Source organism: Populus alba, chromosome 19 (genome assembly GCF_005239225.2).
Source record: "Populus alba chromosome 19, ASM523922v2, whole genome shotgun sequence".
NCBI classification, from domain to species: domain Eukaryota; kingdom Viridiplantae; phylum Streptophyta; class Magnoliopsida; order Malpighiales; family Salicaceae; genus Populus; species Populus alba.
This window is the reverse complement of record NC_133302.1, coordinates 14,066,024-14,085,544: the sequence shown is the minus strand read 5'-3', so window position 1 is coordinate 14,085,544 and position 19,521 is coordinate 14,066,024. Positions and strand designations below refer to the sequence as shown.

Below are 19,521 nucleotides of genomic sequence, written 5' to 3'. Positions count from 1 at the left end.
GAGGGTATAATCTACCAAAAAGCAGCAGCAGTAATTTAACCAAAGATAGATAAGTAAGAAATCAAACCCAAGCCCTAGAGGTCCCGAGTCTCTCCCTCGATCTCAACAAACAGGGAGGGAAGAAGCAGTGCTTGCTGCTTTGTTTGTCTGTCTGTCTCAGTGGAGATTGGAGAAACCAAAGATGGATGCGATGAGGAAACAGCTGGATGTGCTCATGGGAGCAAATCGAAACGGCGACGTAAGAGAGGTCAATCGCAAGTACTACGATCGTGATGTTTGTCGCTTGTACTTGGTTGGCCTTTGCCCTCACGAGCTTTTCCAACTAACGGTATTATATTTTTGTTTTTCACTTCTATTTAATCTTTCCTATTTTCCTTCTCTTAGATTTCTAAAACCCTAACATAACATCTCTCCTTTTTTTCTTTTTCTTTTTTAGAAAATGGATATGGGACCATGCCCGAAAGTCCATTCATTGCAGCTGAGGAAAGAGTACGCCTCACTTTCATTTCATATATATTTTTTTAAATTTTCATTTACCGATGTTGAATATATGTATGTATGTATGTATAATAAAAGTGTAAGATTTATCCCTAGATATGAAGAATCGAGGGCAAAAGGTGTTGATAACTATGAGTTAGAGTTAGAGAATGTTATCGATAAGCTCATTGTCGAATGTGATAAGAAAATCGGTAGAGCACTTAAGCGTCTTGAAGATGAAGACGCCAAGGCTGCTATTGCGATTTCAGTCACTGAGGTTACACAGGTGATGGCAGCATTATCACTCTTTTTATTTGATTCCCCATGTTTCATGTTAAATAATTTGAATTTTCTAAATTACAGAATGCTGAGGTAAGTGAGTTGTCGAAGCTGATTAAAGAGAAGCTGAAAGAAGTTGACAAATATGGTGAGATTTATTTAATAGAACTAGTTTGAGATCTTTTATTTTAGGACTTCTTTGCTGATGATGCTACAAAATATGTTTGATTGTTATCTTTTTGTTAATGTTAGAATCCAGTAACAATTTCCATGCAGCCAGAATGATAATTATTTTGAAGTTTCCTGTCTTGAGCAAGTTTATGGAGTGAATTAACCAGCTAGAATAAAGTTTAGTCATTTGTTGACGTTCATTAATTTTACCAATTAGCAATTATCTAGAACATTGTTGATGTACACATTGAAGAAGTATGAAATAATTATGTAAGGTTGTGCAGCTTATTGAAATAGCTTGTTTAGTGGTTGATAATTGTTGTATAATTGTAACCTTTTTGTTTTATTTGGGATACTGGCTATCTTTTTAGCACATATTACAAACTGATGTGGATAGTGTGCATGGATTTTTCCATTGTTACATGAAAATTTTAGTGTAGTTGGGTTTTAATCTGCTTGTATTGGTTTTGTACTGACATACATATTGCTATAAATCTGCAGATCTCGAAGGCAAAACAGATTTTAAAATTCAAGTTTTGGAAGAAGTGGAAAAATTCAGAACTGAAAGAGCCGAGAAGCAGGTATAGAGCATCTATTTTGTTTGTTGGGCCCACCATTATCTTTTGCATAGTCTTATATGAATTTTTTCCATAAGAAAAACAATTCCGCAAACTTGAATCTCATTTTGGCTTCTATGCATGTGGCAATCTTGTGGCAGTCTGCACTGCTTTTGGAGGCCTTCAATAAAGACAGGGCTTCTTTACCAGCACCCATGCTGGCCCCCCCACCACCACCACCCATGCCATTACCTACTCCTGATCCTCGCACCCAAGAGATGATAAATGAGAAGCTGAAGAAAGCTGAGGATCTTGGTAAAGACTCTTAACATTCATACTTGTTTGTCTTTTAGGTTTCATTAAATGCTTCAAGTTAACACAACATATTATGTTCTATGCATGTTTCCCATTGTGTTTGTGAGTTTCAAAGCAATAGTAGTCATTTCTCCATATTACCCCCCCATTCTTTTATTGTTTCCCTTTTCTCCTATTCTCTTTCTTTCCAAAATAGAAAAAAAAAGTTCAAAAAATATAGAAAGATTGAGAAGAAATAGGATCCAGTAATTAGCTTTGCTCATTATATTTCTTAACATCCTCAGGCATTTTATAACCAGTTGGAAAATATGGTATTATTAGGTTACCTGACACCCATTGTCAATATGATGTCAATATGCACCCGGTTTCCTCTTTCTTTGGCCTACTATGCTGTTATCTTTCAGATATAGATGTCTGTTTGGAGGTCCTTTTTTATTTTTTTGTTTATAGTTTATTAAACCATGAAAATCTAGTAGGCTATATGATTTATGTTTTTGTGCACGTGCGCAGTGTCCTGTGTGCATTTTAGAGATCTGGGTAAACAATGTTGTATGTATTACCCTTTTATTTCCAGGTTATCTTATATAGTTCTCAACCTCTTACACATTCTCTCAGGTGAGCAAGGAATGGTAGATGAAGCTCAAAAAGCATTGGAAGAGGCTGAAGCACTTAAGAAGGTTTTTAATTTTTAGATTTTGGCTTGCATTACTTTTGACCATGGTGTTTTTGTCCCTCTGTTTTATTGTCTCTCTCATTCTGCTCCATTCAATCCATCTTGGTCTATTTTAGTTTGGTGTATTTTGACTGCTTATACTTCCTTTCTCCTCAGCTTCCTGCCAGGCAGGAACCTACTGCAGATTCCACCAAGTATACTGCTGCTGATGTGCGCATTGTGAGTATTCTTACCATAGTTTTAATCATCTGATTTCTACCTTATTTTGTTATTTTCCAAAGCCAAAGAAACAAACTGAAAATGACAAAGGACACTGGTCTACCAAGAATCATTGAATCTCTTACAAACATCAAAAGGAAAGTTAGAGCTGTGCAATTTGATACCTGACATGTTGCTAGGAAAATAGATCTTGAGTTACTTGACACTTCAAAGGCAATTTGGCTGCTTAGGCTTGTGTACCTCTCTCAAAATTTTTCGTGCAATGTGAAACTAAAATATCCATCAAATCCAGTCTGAAATATGCATATTTAAAGTTCATAATCTGTTCATTTATGCATTGTCATCAGCATGAAATTTTTTGAAATTTGAGCACAATGGGAACTTTCCACTGTGTTTCTTGCCTTAATGGAAATTTAAGAATCATTGAGGTGCAATTTTTCAGAATGTGCTTTCTTAAGCATAGAGCTTATCCTTTCCCCATTTTATAGTGGCAGTCTGGGAGAATTTAGGTATTTAGCTCCATCCATGCTCAGTAATTTGGGTCCTCTAATTCACCATATCTATCTCCTATTTTTTTTTTAATTTCAGACCGATCAGAAGCTACGTGTTTGTGACATTTGTGGAGCTTTTCTAAGCGTATATGACAGGTATAATTTTGATCTTATCTCTCCAAACAAGTGCAGTCCTTTTCTCTTCTTTCTTTCTGAGGGAAACAAATAGTATTTGGGGTTTCAAGTGGTTCATCTTTTGACCCGACTATATACGTCCTTGTTACCAGCAGGCTTTTGGGCCCAGTTTTACGAGGATAACTTTTGCAGCTAAAGAATGTGCGTCTTTTTTTTGTTCTGTATGTTTGTAGACCATGATGTAGTTAGAATATTATGTGGCAACATATTATGCATGCGCTTTCCTGTCATTTTTGACATCTTCATGAAATGCCTTTCTGCTCTTTTCAGTGACCGACGTCTTGCAGATCATTTTGGAGGGAAGCTTCATTTAGGCTATATGCAAATTCGTGAGAAACTCACTGAGCTTCAGGTGTGCAAAATGAAAAAATTGCTTGCTTGTACTATTTACCAATAGATCCATTGTCTTTGATGGTTTCATTTTTCAGATTAATTGTGCAAAATGTTGAACATATCAAAACCATCTTAATTGCTTATGGTCTCCAATTTTCTATTGACGAAAATCATATGCTCAAAGTTTCGCTGTAGTTTAGGCATTAAATTGAAAACAATAACTAGAATTGGCATGCTGTGCTATGTGGGATAAATATAGTTGTTTTACCTCTTTGGGATGTATTTAAGTTGGTATTGTGAATATGTTGGCTCAGGTGCTGGTATAATGTTTCACATTCTACTATAGAGATTCCCAGTTAGTATTTGATCTGTGAGTTTTCTGACCTTGAAGAAGAATAATCTGTTTTCAGTTTTTCCCCCTTTTTCCTTATTATAATCTGGTATAGCTGCTGAACTTTGATAGGGATGTAACTCTTTGAAAAAGACATTTGGTGTATTGGTGTCAAAAATGCAAAAACACTGTCTAATCTGTAATGTGGAGGGACGTGATGCATGCTAAATGGTCATTTTTGGACAATCAAAGATGTTGGATGCATCCTAGTATTTATCTTGTCAAAAGATAAAGGAATTGGTTTTATGATAACAAATCATCTGCTTTTTGCTGACCCTTTTTGTGAAGGAATGTGTGGATCTTGTTCAAAGTGTTACAGGAAATTTCAATTTGGTGAGTTAAAGAAAGCAGAATAAAAGGTTGTCTTAATAAGCTGAGCCTCTTTTTATTTATGCGGCTTAGTTGGAGAAGTATCACTTGAGTGTGTCTATCTTGTCAAGATGTATCCAAAAACTGGGGTTAATTGTGGTGGTATGAACTATTGATGTGGTCTGGCTGTTATAGTTGCAATTTACTGAAAGAATTGAAAAAAAGGGTTGGGGGGTAGGGAAAAAAAGCAAAGGTAACTTCTTTAACTTGTGCCATTTATTTTACGTTAAATTTCCTTTGAAAGCACATTGGTCTTGTTTCGATGATGTGTGTCCCTTCTACTTGGTGCATGTGTGCTTGCATTTGAGTCGGTACATGTTCCTTATCATTAAGGAGCTTTCTTGTTTGGGCCTTTGGGTGGTGTTGTGACTGCTTGTTGGGGGTGCTAAATTTATTGTGAAACAATGTTTAACTGTTCAAGTAGAGACATTCGCAATTGGGAATAGCTGTTCCTCTCCTTAAACTGGTGGCATTTCCCATTTGGGTTTGTCTTTATATCAAATGAAATGATATTTCATGTTATTAAAGAATGGTTTTCAGTTCATTCTTCATAATTAATTTTCCAGGAAAACAAGCACCGCAAGGGTGACCGGCATGATGATCAGAGGTATTCTTATTTGAGTTACTATCTGATGGATCCAGTTTCTTACTGCAATTTTCTTCTTTCCTTGACCATTGAATTGCTGATATTATCATGATGTAGATCGAGAGAACGAAGTAGAGATCGTGATAGAGAACCAAGCAGGGATCGAGATCGGGGAGATAGCCGTGACCGGGGGAGAGAGTATGATCGAAAAAGCAGAGATCGTGACAGGTATAATGACCGGGATCGTGGATATGATCGCGAACGTGACAGAGGTTCAGAGCGCTCCCGCAATTATGATCCAAGAAGCCGTCGCAGATCACGCTCTCGGTCCAGGGAACATTCTAGGGATTATGATCACCACAGGTTGTTATTTACCTGTGTCTGGCTGGTTGTTTGTTGTTTTACCTTTTCTTTTTAATCAGTGACTATTCATCTTTTTAAATTGATTCCACTATTTGTTATAGTTGGATAAATGTGTTTAAGCTTTTAAATATAATAAAAATAACACTAGAGCTCAAGCAATTATTATGTGCGTGAGAGGTGCACGCTCCACTTTGAAATTGAGAATAGAATGAAATGATTCCTTGCTGTGCTTGTAAGGGAACAACTCATAGGATGGTATCTCGGTATCTCCCATGATGCTTGACGGGGGAATAAATTCTTGTTATCATTTGAAAACCTATTTTGTAAGTGAGATCCAAATTAATTCCTCATTTCCTTTTCTCCCTGAGCCTCTTACCTTTCCTTATTATTTTTTTTCCCTTCACCTCTCCATTAAACAAAGAAATTTTATGGGAGGAGCATTGAGAAATGTCAAAGCTCTGGACTTCCTGTTGCAAAAGTTTTGTTTTGCTAAAAAAATGATTTCTCAACTGTTATTGATTCAAATTACTTTGCTTGAGTGCTTAGATCTATGGTCACTGAAGTTGTTTCCTTGTCATGCACTTAATCCACTCTGACAGTCCTGTGTTTATTGTAGTATCAACTGTTCAGAATTTGATTGTGGTCAATTGCTGTAGCACCCCAGATCTTATACTTACCTGAAACTATTCGGTTAAAATGTTAGCATATTTGGTCGAAATGTGGACTATTTGATTGTCTTTGTTGCTTTAATGCTAACTGTTTATCCTTCTAGCATGTTACTGATGGCTCCCTTTACTCACTTTGGCAGGCGCTATGATCGGTACTAAGATTGTGTTGTTGATCAGTTGGGTATGGAAACTTGTGTTTGGTGCCTAGGTCAGTAAACTTGTGGTTTTGAAGCTTATGTATGATTTTCTGTCTTTCTGATACTTTTAGTGGAGTTTGACAGTTATCTGCTAATATCGTGGATACCAACTACTTCGTAGATTTTCTTGACTTCTATGTTTAAGAGGTATGGGTTGAACTGTTTTTCAAGTTTTTATGTTTCTAGTTATGCATATGCTACATGAATTTCAAAGCTGCTCCCTCTTCATTATTGTCATTGATCCATAATCAAATTGGTCATCTACATCAAATGGCTCACCATTTTAGCTTTATATTTGTTCACGTATGGATTATTACTTGGAGAGAAGGTCCAGTATGAATGTGCGTTGTGTGCAATCTCAAAAGTACATCATTGTTGTGTGAATATATAATCCCTCCATTTCATTCAACAGTGAATGTATAACTGTCCTTGGGGGTGATGCATTTTTCTATCTCCCTCCACCTCACACGTGCACACAAGCATGTGCGCACGCAGCCCATGAGATATAACTTCCCTTGCTCCATTCCAAAGCTAGGAGCTTATCTACAGAAAGGTGCTGACCTTTTATTTAGTTTACAAGTTGGCTTGAATGGCTATACGCCACTGGTGGTGTAGAGCATGCTGCTTTGACTAATTCTTTTCCCATGAAAAACAAACTCACAAAATCTTTATTTTTGGGTCCGGGAAAGTTGAATTGGGATGCACAGCATGGAGCTGGTACGTGTTTTTTTGTTTTATATTTGCTCAGTAATGTAGTTTCCTTAACTGAAGTGAAAGTCAAGACATGTAAATTCTAGATAAACGTCCGTAAAGAGGAATCCAGTGGCTGTGAGATGCAGCTGCATTCGATATTGTCTGTCCAATTTGACTGATATTTTGGGGCTTCCTGAGCATGTGCCTTTTGAACTGCCTTAAAAAATCCCAAGACTGAAAGAAATGTAGGTGCTTTTGCGTTCATCACATTTTCCTCCTTTCTGTACAAGTTAAAGATGGCGTCATTGCTTCCTGAGATGTTGAAGCAAGAAATGTAGTTTCTGGTAGATTGTGTTAGTGCTTGGTGAACACAAGGTTAAGCTTATAGAAATCCACCATGACATTCAAGTGGGTGAGGTGCCCATTGATTCTCCTCCTGTACATTATAACGTCAAAAAAAGCAGTTAAAAATTCAGCTACTTGCCAGCTGTTATATTTTGCTGTCAAATTGTTACCAGCTGAAGAAGAGTAATAACCAGTGATAGTAACTTGAGGTGCCAACGGGTTGACGGTGCTGCAGGTTTAGACGAATCACAAGACTTAAATCTGCTCATGGATTTTTCTTCCAGTGGTCCTGTCTAACGCATGTCCATCTGTAGGGGTCAACGAGCCTATTTTCCTCGTTGACATGGTGGAAATAACTGTGCTTTAGAATGGATTTCTGCAATTAAGAATTCGACAGGAGCAAACTTGTGACCGAGCTCCTGTCTCGTCACTTGGAGAGAATACCAACTCGCTTGGATTTTGCATGTGTAAAGCATACGAGTCAGGGCTAGCAACAAGACGCATTGAATGGGTTGGGTGGTCTTTTGCCGAGGACTTGCCAATTGACGTGTAGTGATTTTTTCAGAAAACAAATATGCAAAATGTTTAATGCGAAATCCTAAATGAAGGGAAGGGACGAGTGATAAAGAGAAACTATTTAAGATACGAAATGATTCCTTCCCTCTCCAAATTGAGAGCATCCAAAAGTCTTATCGTGGGTTTAGCTATGAATTCTTGAGCAATTAAATCCTACACGACAGAAAAAAGGAAGGAAGCAATACGTGTGGATGCCTAGCCAAGTTCTTGACCGCTGATCGTGGAGATGAAGTGTGTATAATAAACAAATCCCATTTCTCTACTGTGCCTATCTGCATTTCCCACACCAAAAACCATATGAAAACCCTCCCCTTTTCTTCCTTCAACCTTCCCTTAACTCATTAATGGGTCTGCTTAATCCATCATTACCAGAGGCTTCGAGTTTATTGAGTGGATTAAAAGAGGATAATAGACCTATGCTCAAAATACTCAACCCAGCAAAGGTAATGCAAGCTTTCAATCAGACAATATGGTAAGAGCTAGCAAATAATGCCAAAATGAAGAAATCAAAGATTCTACCAAGAAACAACTTCTCCCAAGAAGCAAAGATTTTGCTCTCTTCTTCGGTGTGGTGAGAAAACCAAGATTTAGCCAGTACGTGAGGTTCTTTGCTATGCAAGTCGTGACTTTATATGTCCTATTGGTGGTGCCTTCGTTTTTCTTTTGTTCATCGGTAGGTGAGTTCGGTTTTGGTTATGACTCCTTATTTGCCCTTCATGCTGGTAAACAACTCTGAGTGACATATATATATATATATATATTAGAAAGTGAAAACGTACAAGTGGTTGAAGCAGTATCTAGGTAGTCTACTTAGTCATAGTTTTCAAACTCAGTCCGGTCCGAACCTAGAACTGGACCAGGTTGAAAAAAAAATAAAAAAAATCATAACCTGGTATGACTCAGTAACCCAATTGTCCCGTCAAAACCCGATCAAAAATCCGATCACAATTTGTTGACTTTTGTTTTTACTAAACGATATCATTTTGATTTTTTAAAAAATAAAAATTGACCTGGATAATTTGATGACTCGGTAAAAACTTAATAACCCGGTCAAATTCCAAAATAACTACACTAGTAGTTTCTTTTCTGTGCATTGCAAGCTGTCTTTATTCCGGCACCTTTTTGCCGAAGATGACGTTTTTTTTTTCTCGTCATGTCATCTGGGAATTGTCAACAAATTAAAACGTAATGTTTTGTGACGGACAATGTGCTTCCTTTCCGAGTGATTTCTTGGAAAGTGAAAAGGTATAAGTGGTTGAAGCAGCATGTAAGGGTAGTCTACTAGTAGTTTCTTTTCTGTGCAATGCAAGCTTTGTTCTTTATTCTGGCACCTTTTTAGCCATTGATGTTTTTTCTTGTTCTGTCATCTGGGAATTGTCTGCAAATTAAAACGTAATGTTTTGAGATGCATAATGCATAAATTTCATGACAAAAGCCCAAATGAATAAATTTCATGACAAAGGCACCAGAACAAATGAATAAATTTCAAGACAACAACATTAACATGATGCATCGATGTGATAGGCTACCTGCTCTATTAGAAGCTTCTTCTCCAACTCGGGTTAATGACATAGTTGCTAAGATATCCCCTACGAAACAATTCTCTCATTAATCAATACTACTTAATAATAATAAAAAAAATTACTATTATATTTAACTTTTCATTCTCAATATTTTATTTCGATTTCTAACATAAATAGTTATCTATTGCATAAAAATTTATTATTAATTATTTAAATGATTAACTATGCATAACTATTTCATTATACTTTTATCTCTTTCTATCCTTGTTCATTTATATTCTAATTACGTCATATATCATATTTTGGTAAAATTCCTATACTAACTTAAAAAAGTGACTAATTTGACTCTCCCTTCATCATTGTTGGTTGACCTTTAACTTGCTGATTTCTATAATTTTTTTACTTTAGTAACATTTTTTTTTTGTTTTTTTTTGTCTAACAATTTTTTTAATTAAACTAAATTCTCGATTCATTGAACTCATCATCATTATAATAACATCAAATACTCAAAAATCATCATTCATAACACAATTATAACACAATTTGTAAAAGCTATTAAGAAAAATTACTATTCATTCCTCTACACATAGCCAACCACATGGGGTCTCATTAATCCCTCAATTTCTTCATCAATTCATCATAAATTTATTCATTCTACATCCTGTAATGATCCTAGAAATTCAATTTCAAGATAATTTATATTTCCTCCAAATTTCCATCTAGAACCCTACTCAATTTTGCAAGAATTATAATGAAAATCAATAAATTTTATTCAAATTGACATAAACATATTCTAAACATCCCACCGAGTTGTAATTTGAGTTTCAAACACTAACCAGTTTAGGTTTTCTCCAAGTCTCTTTCTTTCTCTTCTCTCTTCACTTTCTCCTCTAAACAGTTTCTTTTTCTCTACAAATCCTCCCTAATCTTAATCTTGTGTTTAATTCTTCTGTGAACCCACCTTAACCCTCAATCCCTCTTTCCCTGAGCATTTCCACAAGAATTGTTTTGAATTTTTTCATGCTCTCCCCTCTTTCTTTTCATGAGTTGCCGCGGCATCCTTTAAGATGTCTTATCTAAAATTGATCGTAACAAGTAATTCAACGAGCTTAATATATAAAACTACAGGTATCAAATAATAGATAAAATAAAACTTCATAGATCAAAATAAATTTGAGATTGAAAAGTAAATTGCTAAAACATAGAAACCAAATAATAGATAAGCTAAAACTTTATGGATCAAATTGAAGTTTTTTGTGCCCAAATCTTAACGGGGGCATGGTTTATTTTTTGTTAAGTTGGTCATTGTTAATTTAATTTTTATTTTTAACTATAATTAAAGTTTTATTTTGCAAAATTGATGTGTGATTCATTGTCGATATTTTTGGTATTGCGGTAGTTTTTGTGATTTTGATTTGAAAAAAAATATTTTATAAAAAACACTTTTAGTTGAGGTTGGTTTGATATTTATATATGTTTAATTAAAACTGTGATTAAAATTGAGGTTGAATAAAATATAGTTTAATATGTTTGGTTAAGAATGCCTTTTAAATTGAGGTTATAAAATAACTAATATATATATATATATATATATTAATATTGATAGTTTTAAATTTAAATATTGTAGATTTAACCATTTTTATTATATCATGAAATAAATAATACTTTATATAAAATATTTTTTATTTTTTCCAATTAAACTATCTATAATTCCTTTACGTACAAAATTTATCTGACAAGAACTACAGTTTCCATGGTTTTTTGAGTGTGTGCAACAAAATCGGTTAAATATCATCAAGAATAAAATTGAAGATTATGATCAAATTCTGCAAATGTATGTCATCATGTTTTTTCTTTTTAATTCATATAAAAAAAATTATTGTTTGAATAGTGAACAGTGCAAATAAATTTAATTCACTTTGCATAGAAGAAAAGTTTTTGGAAAAAAAAACACTATTCACATGATCAGTGGATTTAATTCACTCTTCAAAAAAGAAGAAAGGTGACTTGAAGCTGCTTTGAATTTACCCGCGTTTTAAACATGAAATGCACTGGGTCCCAAGGTATGTTTTTTTTTACTTTACCAAACTTCAAAAGTAGAAACAACCAGTAAAGGAATATTCCTAGACATTTCATACACGTGAGAGCATTTAAATTGAAAGAAATCTCAACTATATTTAATGGATGAAATTGCATAAAAAAAAAAAGATGATAAAATAAAGTATTGTTGATAACAAAAGTGAATTATAAGTAGTTTTATGGTTCCATTTACGAGGATAGATTTGACATTTCAAAGACATCTCCGTTAATTAAGAAATTACTGGACCCATTTTTTCTCTCATCTTCTTCTACCTCTCCCGGCTCTTATCTCTTGCTCTTTCTCCATTAAAACGAGGAGCAAAATATGAAAATAGTATATTATCTAATGGCAGCCTAGCTGCTGGTAAAGTGTTGTACAATATTTCATATAAGAAATTGAGTCATCAAGATTGTCTTTTATGCAACCATTAAACTTTCAATTTCAATTAAAAATAGACATCAAAAATAAAATTTTTAAAAATATTATTTTAATATAATTTCAAAACAAAAACCATTTTAAAAAACAACTTCTATCATTATCCAAAGCACCGTCAAAACCAGTAATTAAACTTTACTTTGGCCATGAATTTGATCTTGAGTGTTTAATCAAATGATATTGTTTTAATATTATTTTTTTAAAGATAATTTGCACAAATGTTTTTTATATAAAAAAAATCAAATCAAGTTATGACGTAGTTCATCCATTAAAACAAGTCAAAGATAATATTTTTTTAACACCCAACCCCAGCCAGTGTACAAGTAAATGGGTTCTCAGGCATGCATCCAAAGTTGACCACAAAACATGTTAAACATTGAGGGGAAATAGACAACTAGACAGCAAATGACGCTTTGTGAAATAAAAGGGCACATGCCCCACACTAGCCTCAAATAATTCATTCCATAATATGCTTACAGAAGTGCATTTTAAGACACAAGACAAGAACACAATACTCGAAAACTTCATCCACTGGCGGTAATGTAATGGAGAATTGAACAAAAGAATACGTTTTGTGTAGATAAAGAGGAAAAAGATATTCAAGAATGAACTATACCCAGCACTCGTTTTTTGATTACATTATAGTACACAACAAAAGCAAAGAATGTTGTTCCAATTGTTTCACTTATCATGTAAATCTATGCAGCATAGCAAATAGTAATAACAAAAACGTTACAATTCTTCCGCCTCGAACGGGAGATGCCGACGAAAGATTCTCAGCACCAACAGAATATACTGATCCAGATTTTTCATCCTTCACTTTAATGCTTGAAGAGCCTAAAAGCAACCATAGCATGGTTTGAGAAAGGCCACACTTAATAGAAAATGAAAAATAAAGAAACATCTTCCTTCTTAAAACAGATACAGAATGGTGTTGGATGAATATCATCAAAGAAACAGAATCCTACATAAAAAATGGCACACTTTTTGATTCCATGGCAATAATTTCTATAGCATTTAATAATCCTTTGTGAGCTGATAAGAAAACACACCAGACATAACAAATGATCGACATATAAACTGAAGATATTTTACATCTTTTCAGTTAAATTTCTCTACTTAGATTGATTAGATAAGCCGCACCGATGAAGTAGCAATCAATTCATCTTTCCTCTTAATTTCTGAATCCGTGACGTTTTCTTTTGCACATCTGTCTAATTTGTAGATTATAAACACAACCTATTTATCATTTTATCCTGATTCACTTGAGCATTAACTAGTCCTTGTATCTATCAGCATATTTTTAAGAAAAAAAAATGCAAAGTGTAGAACACTCGCTTCAAACACATGAACAACTAAGCCTCAATACCAGACTAGTTATGTTGCCTCCATGGATCCTTTTGCAACATATAGCTGGATTATAAAGCACATCTGCTTCAATATCAAAGCATTTTAAATGCTTCAGTACCACTTCACCCCGTGCTATCTTAGGTCTACCTCTTGCCCCCTCTCCTTCCTTGACAACTTATCACTTCTCCAAACTGGGCCTCTAGTGGCCTACGCAAGGATATCACATGGAATGTGGGGTTCAAGAGTAATCCATGCCTAAAAGCAAGGCACAGACACCACTCTGCCAAAATGCATATTTAAATACATGATTATCTATTTCTTTATTTACTTTAATAGGTCGCTTGTAAATTACACAAATGAAAAATCAAAACTAAAGCTCATAAAAACAGCAAATGATACTTACAGTTGTGCTCTGTCCATCCAATGGCCTGATTTTCGATATCATATAATACAAGTTTATTAGAAAGCACCAAATCTGCGTTAGGAAACAATTGATGTAGTTAATAGAAAAATAATCCAAAAAGTATGGACCTTTTTATTTTTCTTAGCATCATGTAAAAACAAATATTATTAGACCATCAATTACTCCCAGCTCCAGAAAATTAAATTTGAGTGGCTCAATTTCTTCTAGAAGACTCAGAATCTATGCAATTGACCCCAAAGAAGTGCAACTGACCCCAGAAAAACATAAGACGTTGTTGGGCACTAAGTAAGAGCAATATTGAAATTTAAAACTGAATGTTGGATTGCTAAGTACTAAGTTAATTTCCCTTCATAATTGATGAATATCCAGAGTCTTCAGCCAATTGTAAGGGGTGAGAGATTTAGACGGGTATATTCAGCTCCTCGGTAATTTTATTAATACACAAGTGGTATTGATTATGATTTTCATACAGGGAAGAGTCTGATGGATGAATATATAAAGTTATCGAGCAGGTTGAGTGACACACAATGCACAAGAGGAGGGTTTTTGCATGTAGAACCAATCAAAGACCATACCTCCTAAAAGAGTCATATCCCTCCCATCCTTTGATTGCATCCCACCGTTCTGCCACCCAAAACACCAAATATCTTCCTGTGGAAAGATGATGACAATAACATATCAACTCTTTGGCTGGGAAACAGTTATTTTCGGTGATATCCAAACTAAGATTCAAACAAGCAATGTTCCTTTGGGATGACCTGAAAATAATATTTAAATTTTGGGAATCTAAAAAGAGATAATAGGACGCCCACAGCAAATTTTACCGAGGACTGACTAAATGAAACATGCAATTAATTACCAGTATTATTCAATTTCTAAAGTTTATTATCTGATATTTGCTAATGTTTGGCTGGTCATAAACAGTATATGATTCTGCCTTTATTATGAATATTAATAACACATAGTTCAAACACTTGTCACGCACAACCTATCAACCTATCACAACCAATGAAATCTACAACGGTAAAACATTTTCTACAAGTTGGTTGAAAACAACATAGATGATCCTATACATGTGCACAATTAATTACTTCACTTTCAAATCCAAAAACTAAAACCCATGCTATGTAACTGCAATTCCACCAATATCTTTTCTAAATCACACTTGACAGATGGGGAAATTTAATTACAACTGCATTTACATGATTGACTCATCATAAAATCTATCTAAAATAGATTTCTTTTCCAATTCATCTATGGAGTTGAATACCTCATTCAAGAATTGACCGATATGAATTTCTTAATTGACTGGAATGAAGCATCTGAATTTTCTAATATTTGGCTGGTCATGCAGCAGAAATGGGTTTATCCCAGAACTAGAGATAGCTCAAAAAATAATCCCTGCTCTGCCTTACAAAGTAAACAAGAAAAATAATAGATGCAATAAAATATAAAATATAATCTTAGTAGCTAGAACTACTTTTCAATTCAAACAAAACATCCCCTTCCATGTTGGACATACTTCCTAAGCAAAAAAACTTATAAGAAAACCACCAGATAATGAAAATGATGCACTGAACATGAAGATTCTCTTAAAGTAACAAACCATTCTACTTACACTAATTTGGAACAAGTAGTCATGGGGATACACCGTCAAAGTAAGTGAGTCTTGGAAGTGAAACTTGATGTCTGGAAATCCATCATCAACACTGCAAGAGGTGAAAAAATAAAATTGAGAAATCTTACACATAATTGATGAAGAGAGGTGAAATGCAACAACCAAATGCTAAATCAGCAGCTTGGTATAAAAAGCAAAAAGGGTCAACAAACTAAAGAACAAAGGTTAACAGTTTGAAAATTACTTCCTAACAGCAACCAGCGAACTATATCCGGATATTACAAAATACATTTGAATGGACATCTAAATGACTCCCCACATATGGATTTAACAAACAACAAGAATGTACTTACAGAGGGTCGGGACAATGACTAGATGAATGATTGAAACTTGGAACTTTTTTTTTTTTTTTTAAAATGCAACAATCATGGTTTCCATGTTAAGTATAGGCTAACAATAAGTGCTTAAAACCTAAATTTCGAAAGAGTAATTACACTTTGCAGGATCCTTACTTTCCACTGTACTTAAAACAGATAAATTGCTCCTCGACGGTATGTAAACTCAAACCAGGCTGATGATTCCTGATCTAATTAACAAAAAGAGATGAGAAAGAAAACCATGTAAGTCCAAATTATTGTTACAAACAAACAATAAAAGAAAGTTAAGGAATAGCATGGAACCTCAGTCATCATTGAATCATAAACCACCTCTGGAAGATAGGCCAAAGTAGTACCACTATCTATTATTGTTCCTCTCCGATCTCCGGAATCAAATACATCTGTTGGAAGTTTTAGAACTGTACCACCCACCTCAATTTCCTTCATATAAACGTTGTAATGTGACCTAAAATTATCGAAGAACATATAATTAGAAAAGAAAATATTAGTGAGACCTATCCTAAATGAAGAAATAAAACTAAACCTTGTAACATGATTCACATAAAGTGAACAAGAGAAATGCAGCAAGTTCTTTGCATAAAAGAAAAAAGAAGCTCATAATGAGTAATCACTTCAGTGGCGTTGACAAGGTGCTGTCTTGTATCCTATAAAATCATTATAAAAAGAAAATATTTAATTAAATAGACATCCGGATTGGCCTTAAATAAACTTGTTACAGAACGTTGTCTTCTCCACCACATGATGACCAGAAGTGCCCACTTTGAAATTTAAAGTAACCCATGACCTAGACAGATAATGCACAATTTAAGTTCATTGCATCATTTTCTTTTAAGTAAAACATAGATTCTTAAACTCATCATGTGAGATGAGTTTTATTATTTCCAAGATACTGTCTCTGGAATACACATTGAATGAACAATAATGTGGTTCACCTCTCTAACAAAAAAAAAAAAGAGAGAGAGAGAACATACCACCTTCACCATTAGTCTGGTGACTTCATGAATTTTTTTCCCTCTTTTTCTTTATTTTATTTATTTCACGTTTTATCTCTGCAAATTTTTTGTTTCTTATCATCTGATCTCTCTATATGCATATAAAGTTGGCAATATCAATGGAAGGTAGATAACTAACCACAGCATCAACCATAACTGTAATTATATGAAAGAAAAGAAAAATAAATAAATACTAAGATAGTGCCACATACTGATTTGGTACCATAGGAGTCGTATTCACTTTTGGTGAGACCAATTCCCCAATGGCAAAGATTCCACCTCCATTTACATTATCCAGGCAATGCGCAAAAGCTTTTTTAACTTTTCCAGCTGAAGCAAGTTGTGAAATCATAGATGAATTTGCTTGCCCGAACCCAATTATTCCATCAAGTGCTTCACCTGATGTACCTAATCCCCCAGATTGTTGAGCTCCACACCTGTTAGACGAGAGATTTTGTAAGTGAAAGAAGAAGCAGTTGACACTATATATTTGTAAACTACAGAAAAAAAAAAAAAAAAACTTAAACAAGCATGGATATGCTAAAATTATTTGTTTCTAGGAATTTAGGCAGAAGGTGAATTCTGTTTCGGTAATTTACTAATTTTATTAAATGATTCAGAATATCAATATTTTTCAAAATAATAATAACTCGTGTATAGATGATTGGAAATTTTGTCACTGGAAGTTTTGTCACGTGAATAACTGAACATTCAGTTAAAATATGTTTTAAAATAAGCTGCGCCTCAGCCAAGTGATTCATAGAAAACAGCTCCCCAAACCAGGTCATGCTAGCATGAACTCAAGCTATAGCTTTCAGCTACTCAAATCCACCCACAAAAATTATGCGGGTCAAGCTGCATATGGTGCATACATTGTCCTTCCATTTCCAATATCCATTTCCTAGGCTAAATTAAAAGTTGGACGCGAATGAGTCCTTCAAAATCTAGACACAACATTTGAAATATGTTGAGCACAACAAAACCACATTATAATAGGAGAACTGCAACTGACCCAAATGCAACAGTCCCATTTGATAATGCTGTTTGTAGGTTTCCAGTGACTTGCTCAAACTGCACCGCGTCACTCACAAAGTATCCAGCAGTTGAGCTTCCATCCCCATAAACGACATTGTATTGGCAGGGCAATCCTTTTTTGCAATCAGGAAGTAAGCCATTGTATGTGGAAGTACAGAAATCATCATCACAAGAAACCCTTGTTGCAGACATAGAGCTGGCTGGATCATACAGTGTCAATTTTATCTGTCACAAAATAACAGAAAAGATGGCGATTCTTAAATAGAAGTCCTTGCATAATTAAGAAGACATATATAACAACTAAAAAAAAAACAATCACAATGATGAAGAAGCATACACCAAGGTCACTTTTTGTGGGACACTTGTCACAGCCGATGCAATTCACCCATAGAATATCGCTCCCAGTATCCACTTGAACATAATAGTCCTTCGCTGGATTGCCAAGCCCAATCTTCGCGAAGTAAAGGCTAAACCAATGAACGAAGTAAACCAAATAAGCAGCCAGAATAAAAGATACAATAATTATATCATGAAGAACCATATATCAATCCACAATATTCAAAGCAACAGTAAAATCAAACCAACTACAGCAAACCCCCACAAAAAAAAAAAAAAAAAAAACAATTCAACCGATCTTAACTTCGGATCCAAAACAAAATCCGACCAACCTATCAGATAAATAGGTAGCAAACGCTAATACCAAATTATTATAATCATAACAATACATACATATACATAATACAAAAAAAAAAAAAAAAAAAAAAACAAGAAAGCAAGCTGGAAGTGATTAATACAAAAAAGAAAGGTACAAACAAACCCAGTTTCAGCAGGATGACCATTGCCACCTAAAGGAAGGTCAACAGCGGAGAGAAGGCGGCTGTGACGGCGAGCATCATGGGCTTTAAATTCAGTGAGGTTGCGTAAACGGCCGGCAAATTTATGCTGGACCTTAAAAACCACGTTTCCTAATGAGAAAGAAACCAAACCCAATTGAACCACCAGCAGTACCATTAACAACGCCACCAATCTCCTTAGATCCATTGCCACCGACGCCCCCGCCACCTTCTAAGAAAAAAAAAAAAAAGATTGTCCTTTTATTTATCTTATGCCAAGAAAATGTCGTTGCTGTAGTTTCGGGGAGGTGGAATTAATGGCTTTGCCTTTGGTTTTGGTTTCTGCTTTTGTTTTTTTTTGGTTTGGGATTCTTGTAAGAGAGAGAGAAGAAAGAATTGAAATGGAGGAGAATAGAAGAGGAAACAAGGAACGTGCGGAGAAAAAGCGCGTTTTCACCGGCAAGGGGCACGTTCAAGCTTAGACTAACAATAAATAAACTAAATAAACTGAATACTTTTATTTATTTATTTATTTATTTATTTATAGAAACTACTCTCTGTCGTTTGCTCTTTTTTTTCTTTTCTTTTTTCATGCTCCGTGAAACAATTAATTGGTAAATTCTTCTAGCTTAAAAAATTAATTAATTTAATTAATAATTAAGAGTACCTCTATGTCATTAACATACATGAAATCTACGGGGATTAACTATAGGAATAAAAGGTTGTTTTTAGAAATATATTAAGTATTTTTATTTTATAAAATTTTAGAATAAATTTTTTATATTTTTAAATTATTTTTAATATTAACAACACATCAAAATAATTTAAAAATATAAAAAAATTAATTTGAAATCAAGAAAAAATAAAAAAAAATTACTTTTCTTTTATATACTATTAAAATGCAAAAGGAGATGGGAGACATTAAACTGCCTTAG

The 19,521-nt window shown here is 34.3% G+C and overlaps 2 protein-coding genes across 8 annotated transcripts; one reads left to right on the top strand and one right to left on the bottom strand.

Moving 5' to 3' along the window:
• LOC118028903 (uncharacterized) lies at positions 1–6,454 on the top strand. 7 transcript variants are annotated; one of them, XM_035032657.2, is made up of 14 exons: positions 1–328; positions 437–489; positions 595–763; positions 841–904; positions 1,429–1,508; positions 1,646–1,799; positions 2,415–2,476; positions 2,629–2,691; positions 3,280–3,338; positions 3,648–3,729; positions 5,037–5,077; positions 5,174–5,419; positions 6,228–6,295; positions 6,369–6,454. In XM_035032657.2, exons 1-13 carry the CDS (start codon positions 182–184, stop codon positions 6,244–6,246), a joined length of 1,239 nt encoding a protein of 412 aa, XP_034888548.1. In that variant the 5' UTR covers positions 1–181; the 3' UTR covers positions 6,247–6,295; positions 6,369–6,454. The 7 variants fall into 7 exon arrangements, 5 of the variants coding, with proteins under 5 accessions (XP_034888548.1, XP_073262626.1, XP_073262628.1 ...); XR_012168748.1 differs by lacking the exons at positions 6,228–6,295; positions 6,369–6,454 and adding an exon at positions 4,025–4,080 and having other exon boundaries at positions 5,174–5,320; XM_035032656.2 differs by having other exon boundaries at positions 2–328; positions 6,228–6,454.
• Positions 6,455–12,489: 6,035 nt separating this feature from the next.
• Positions 12,490–19,069, bottom strand: LOC118028902 (aspartic proteinase 36). The gene is made up of 10 exons (XM_035032653.2): positions 18,571–19,069; positions 18,091–18,220; positions 17,731–17,978; positions 16,931–17,155; positions 16,009–16,171; positions 15,841–15,914; positions 15,329–15,419; positions 14,286–14,361; positions 13,690–13,761; positions 12,490–12,773 (listed from the first exon to the last, which is right to left on the bottom strand). Exons 1-10 carry the CDS (start codon positions 18,792–18,794, stop codon positions 12,625–12,627), a joined length of 1,452 nt encoding a protein of 483 aa, XP_034888544.1. The 5' UTR covers positions 18,795–19,069; the 3' UTR covers positions 12,490–12,624.
• Between the last annotated feature and the right edge of the window lie 452 nt (positions 19,070–19,521).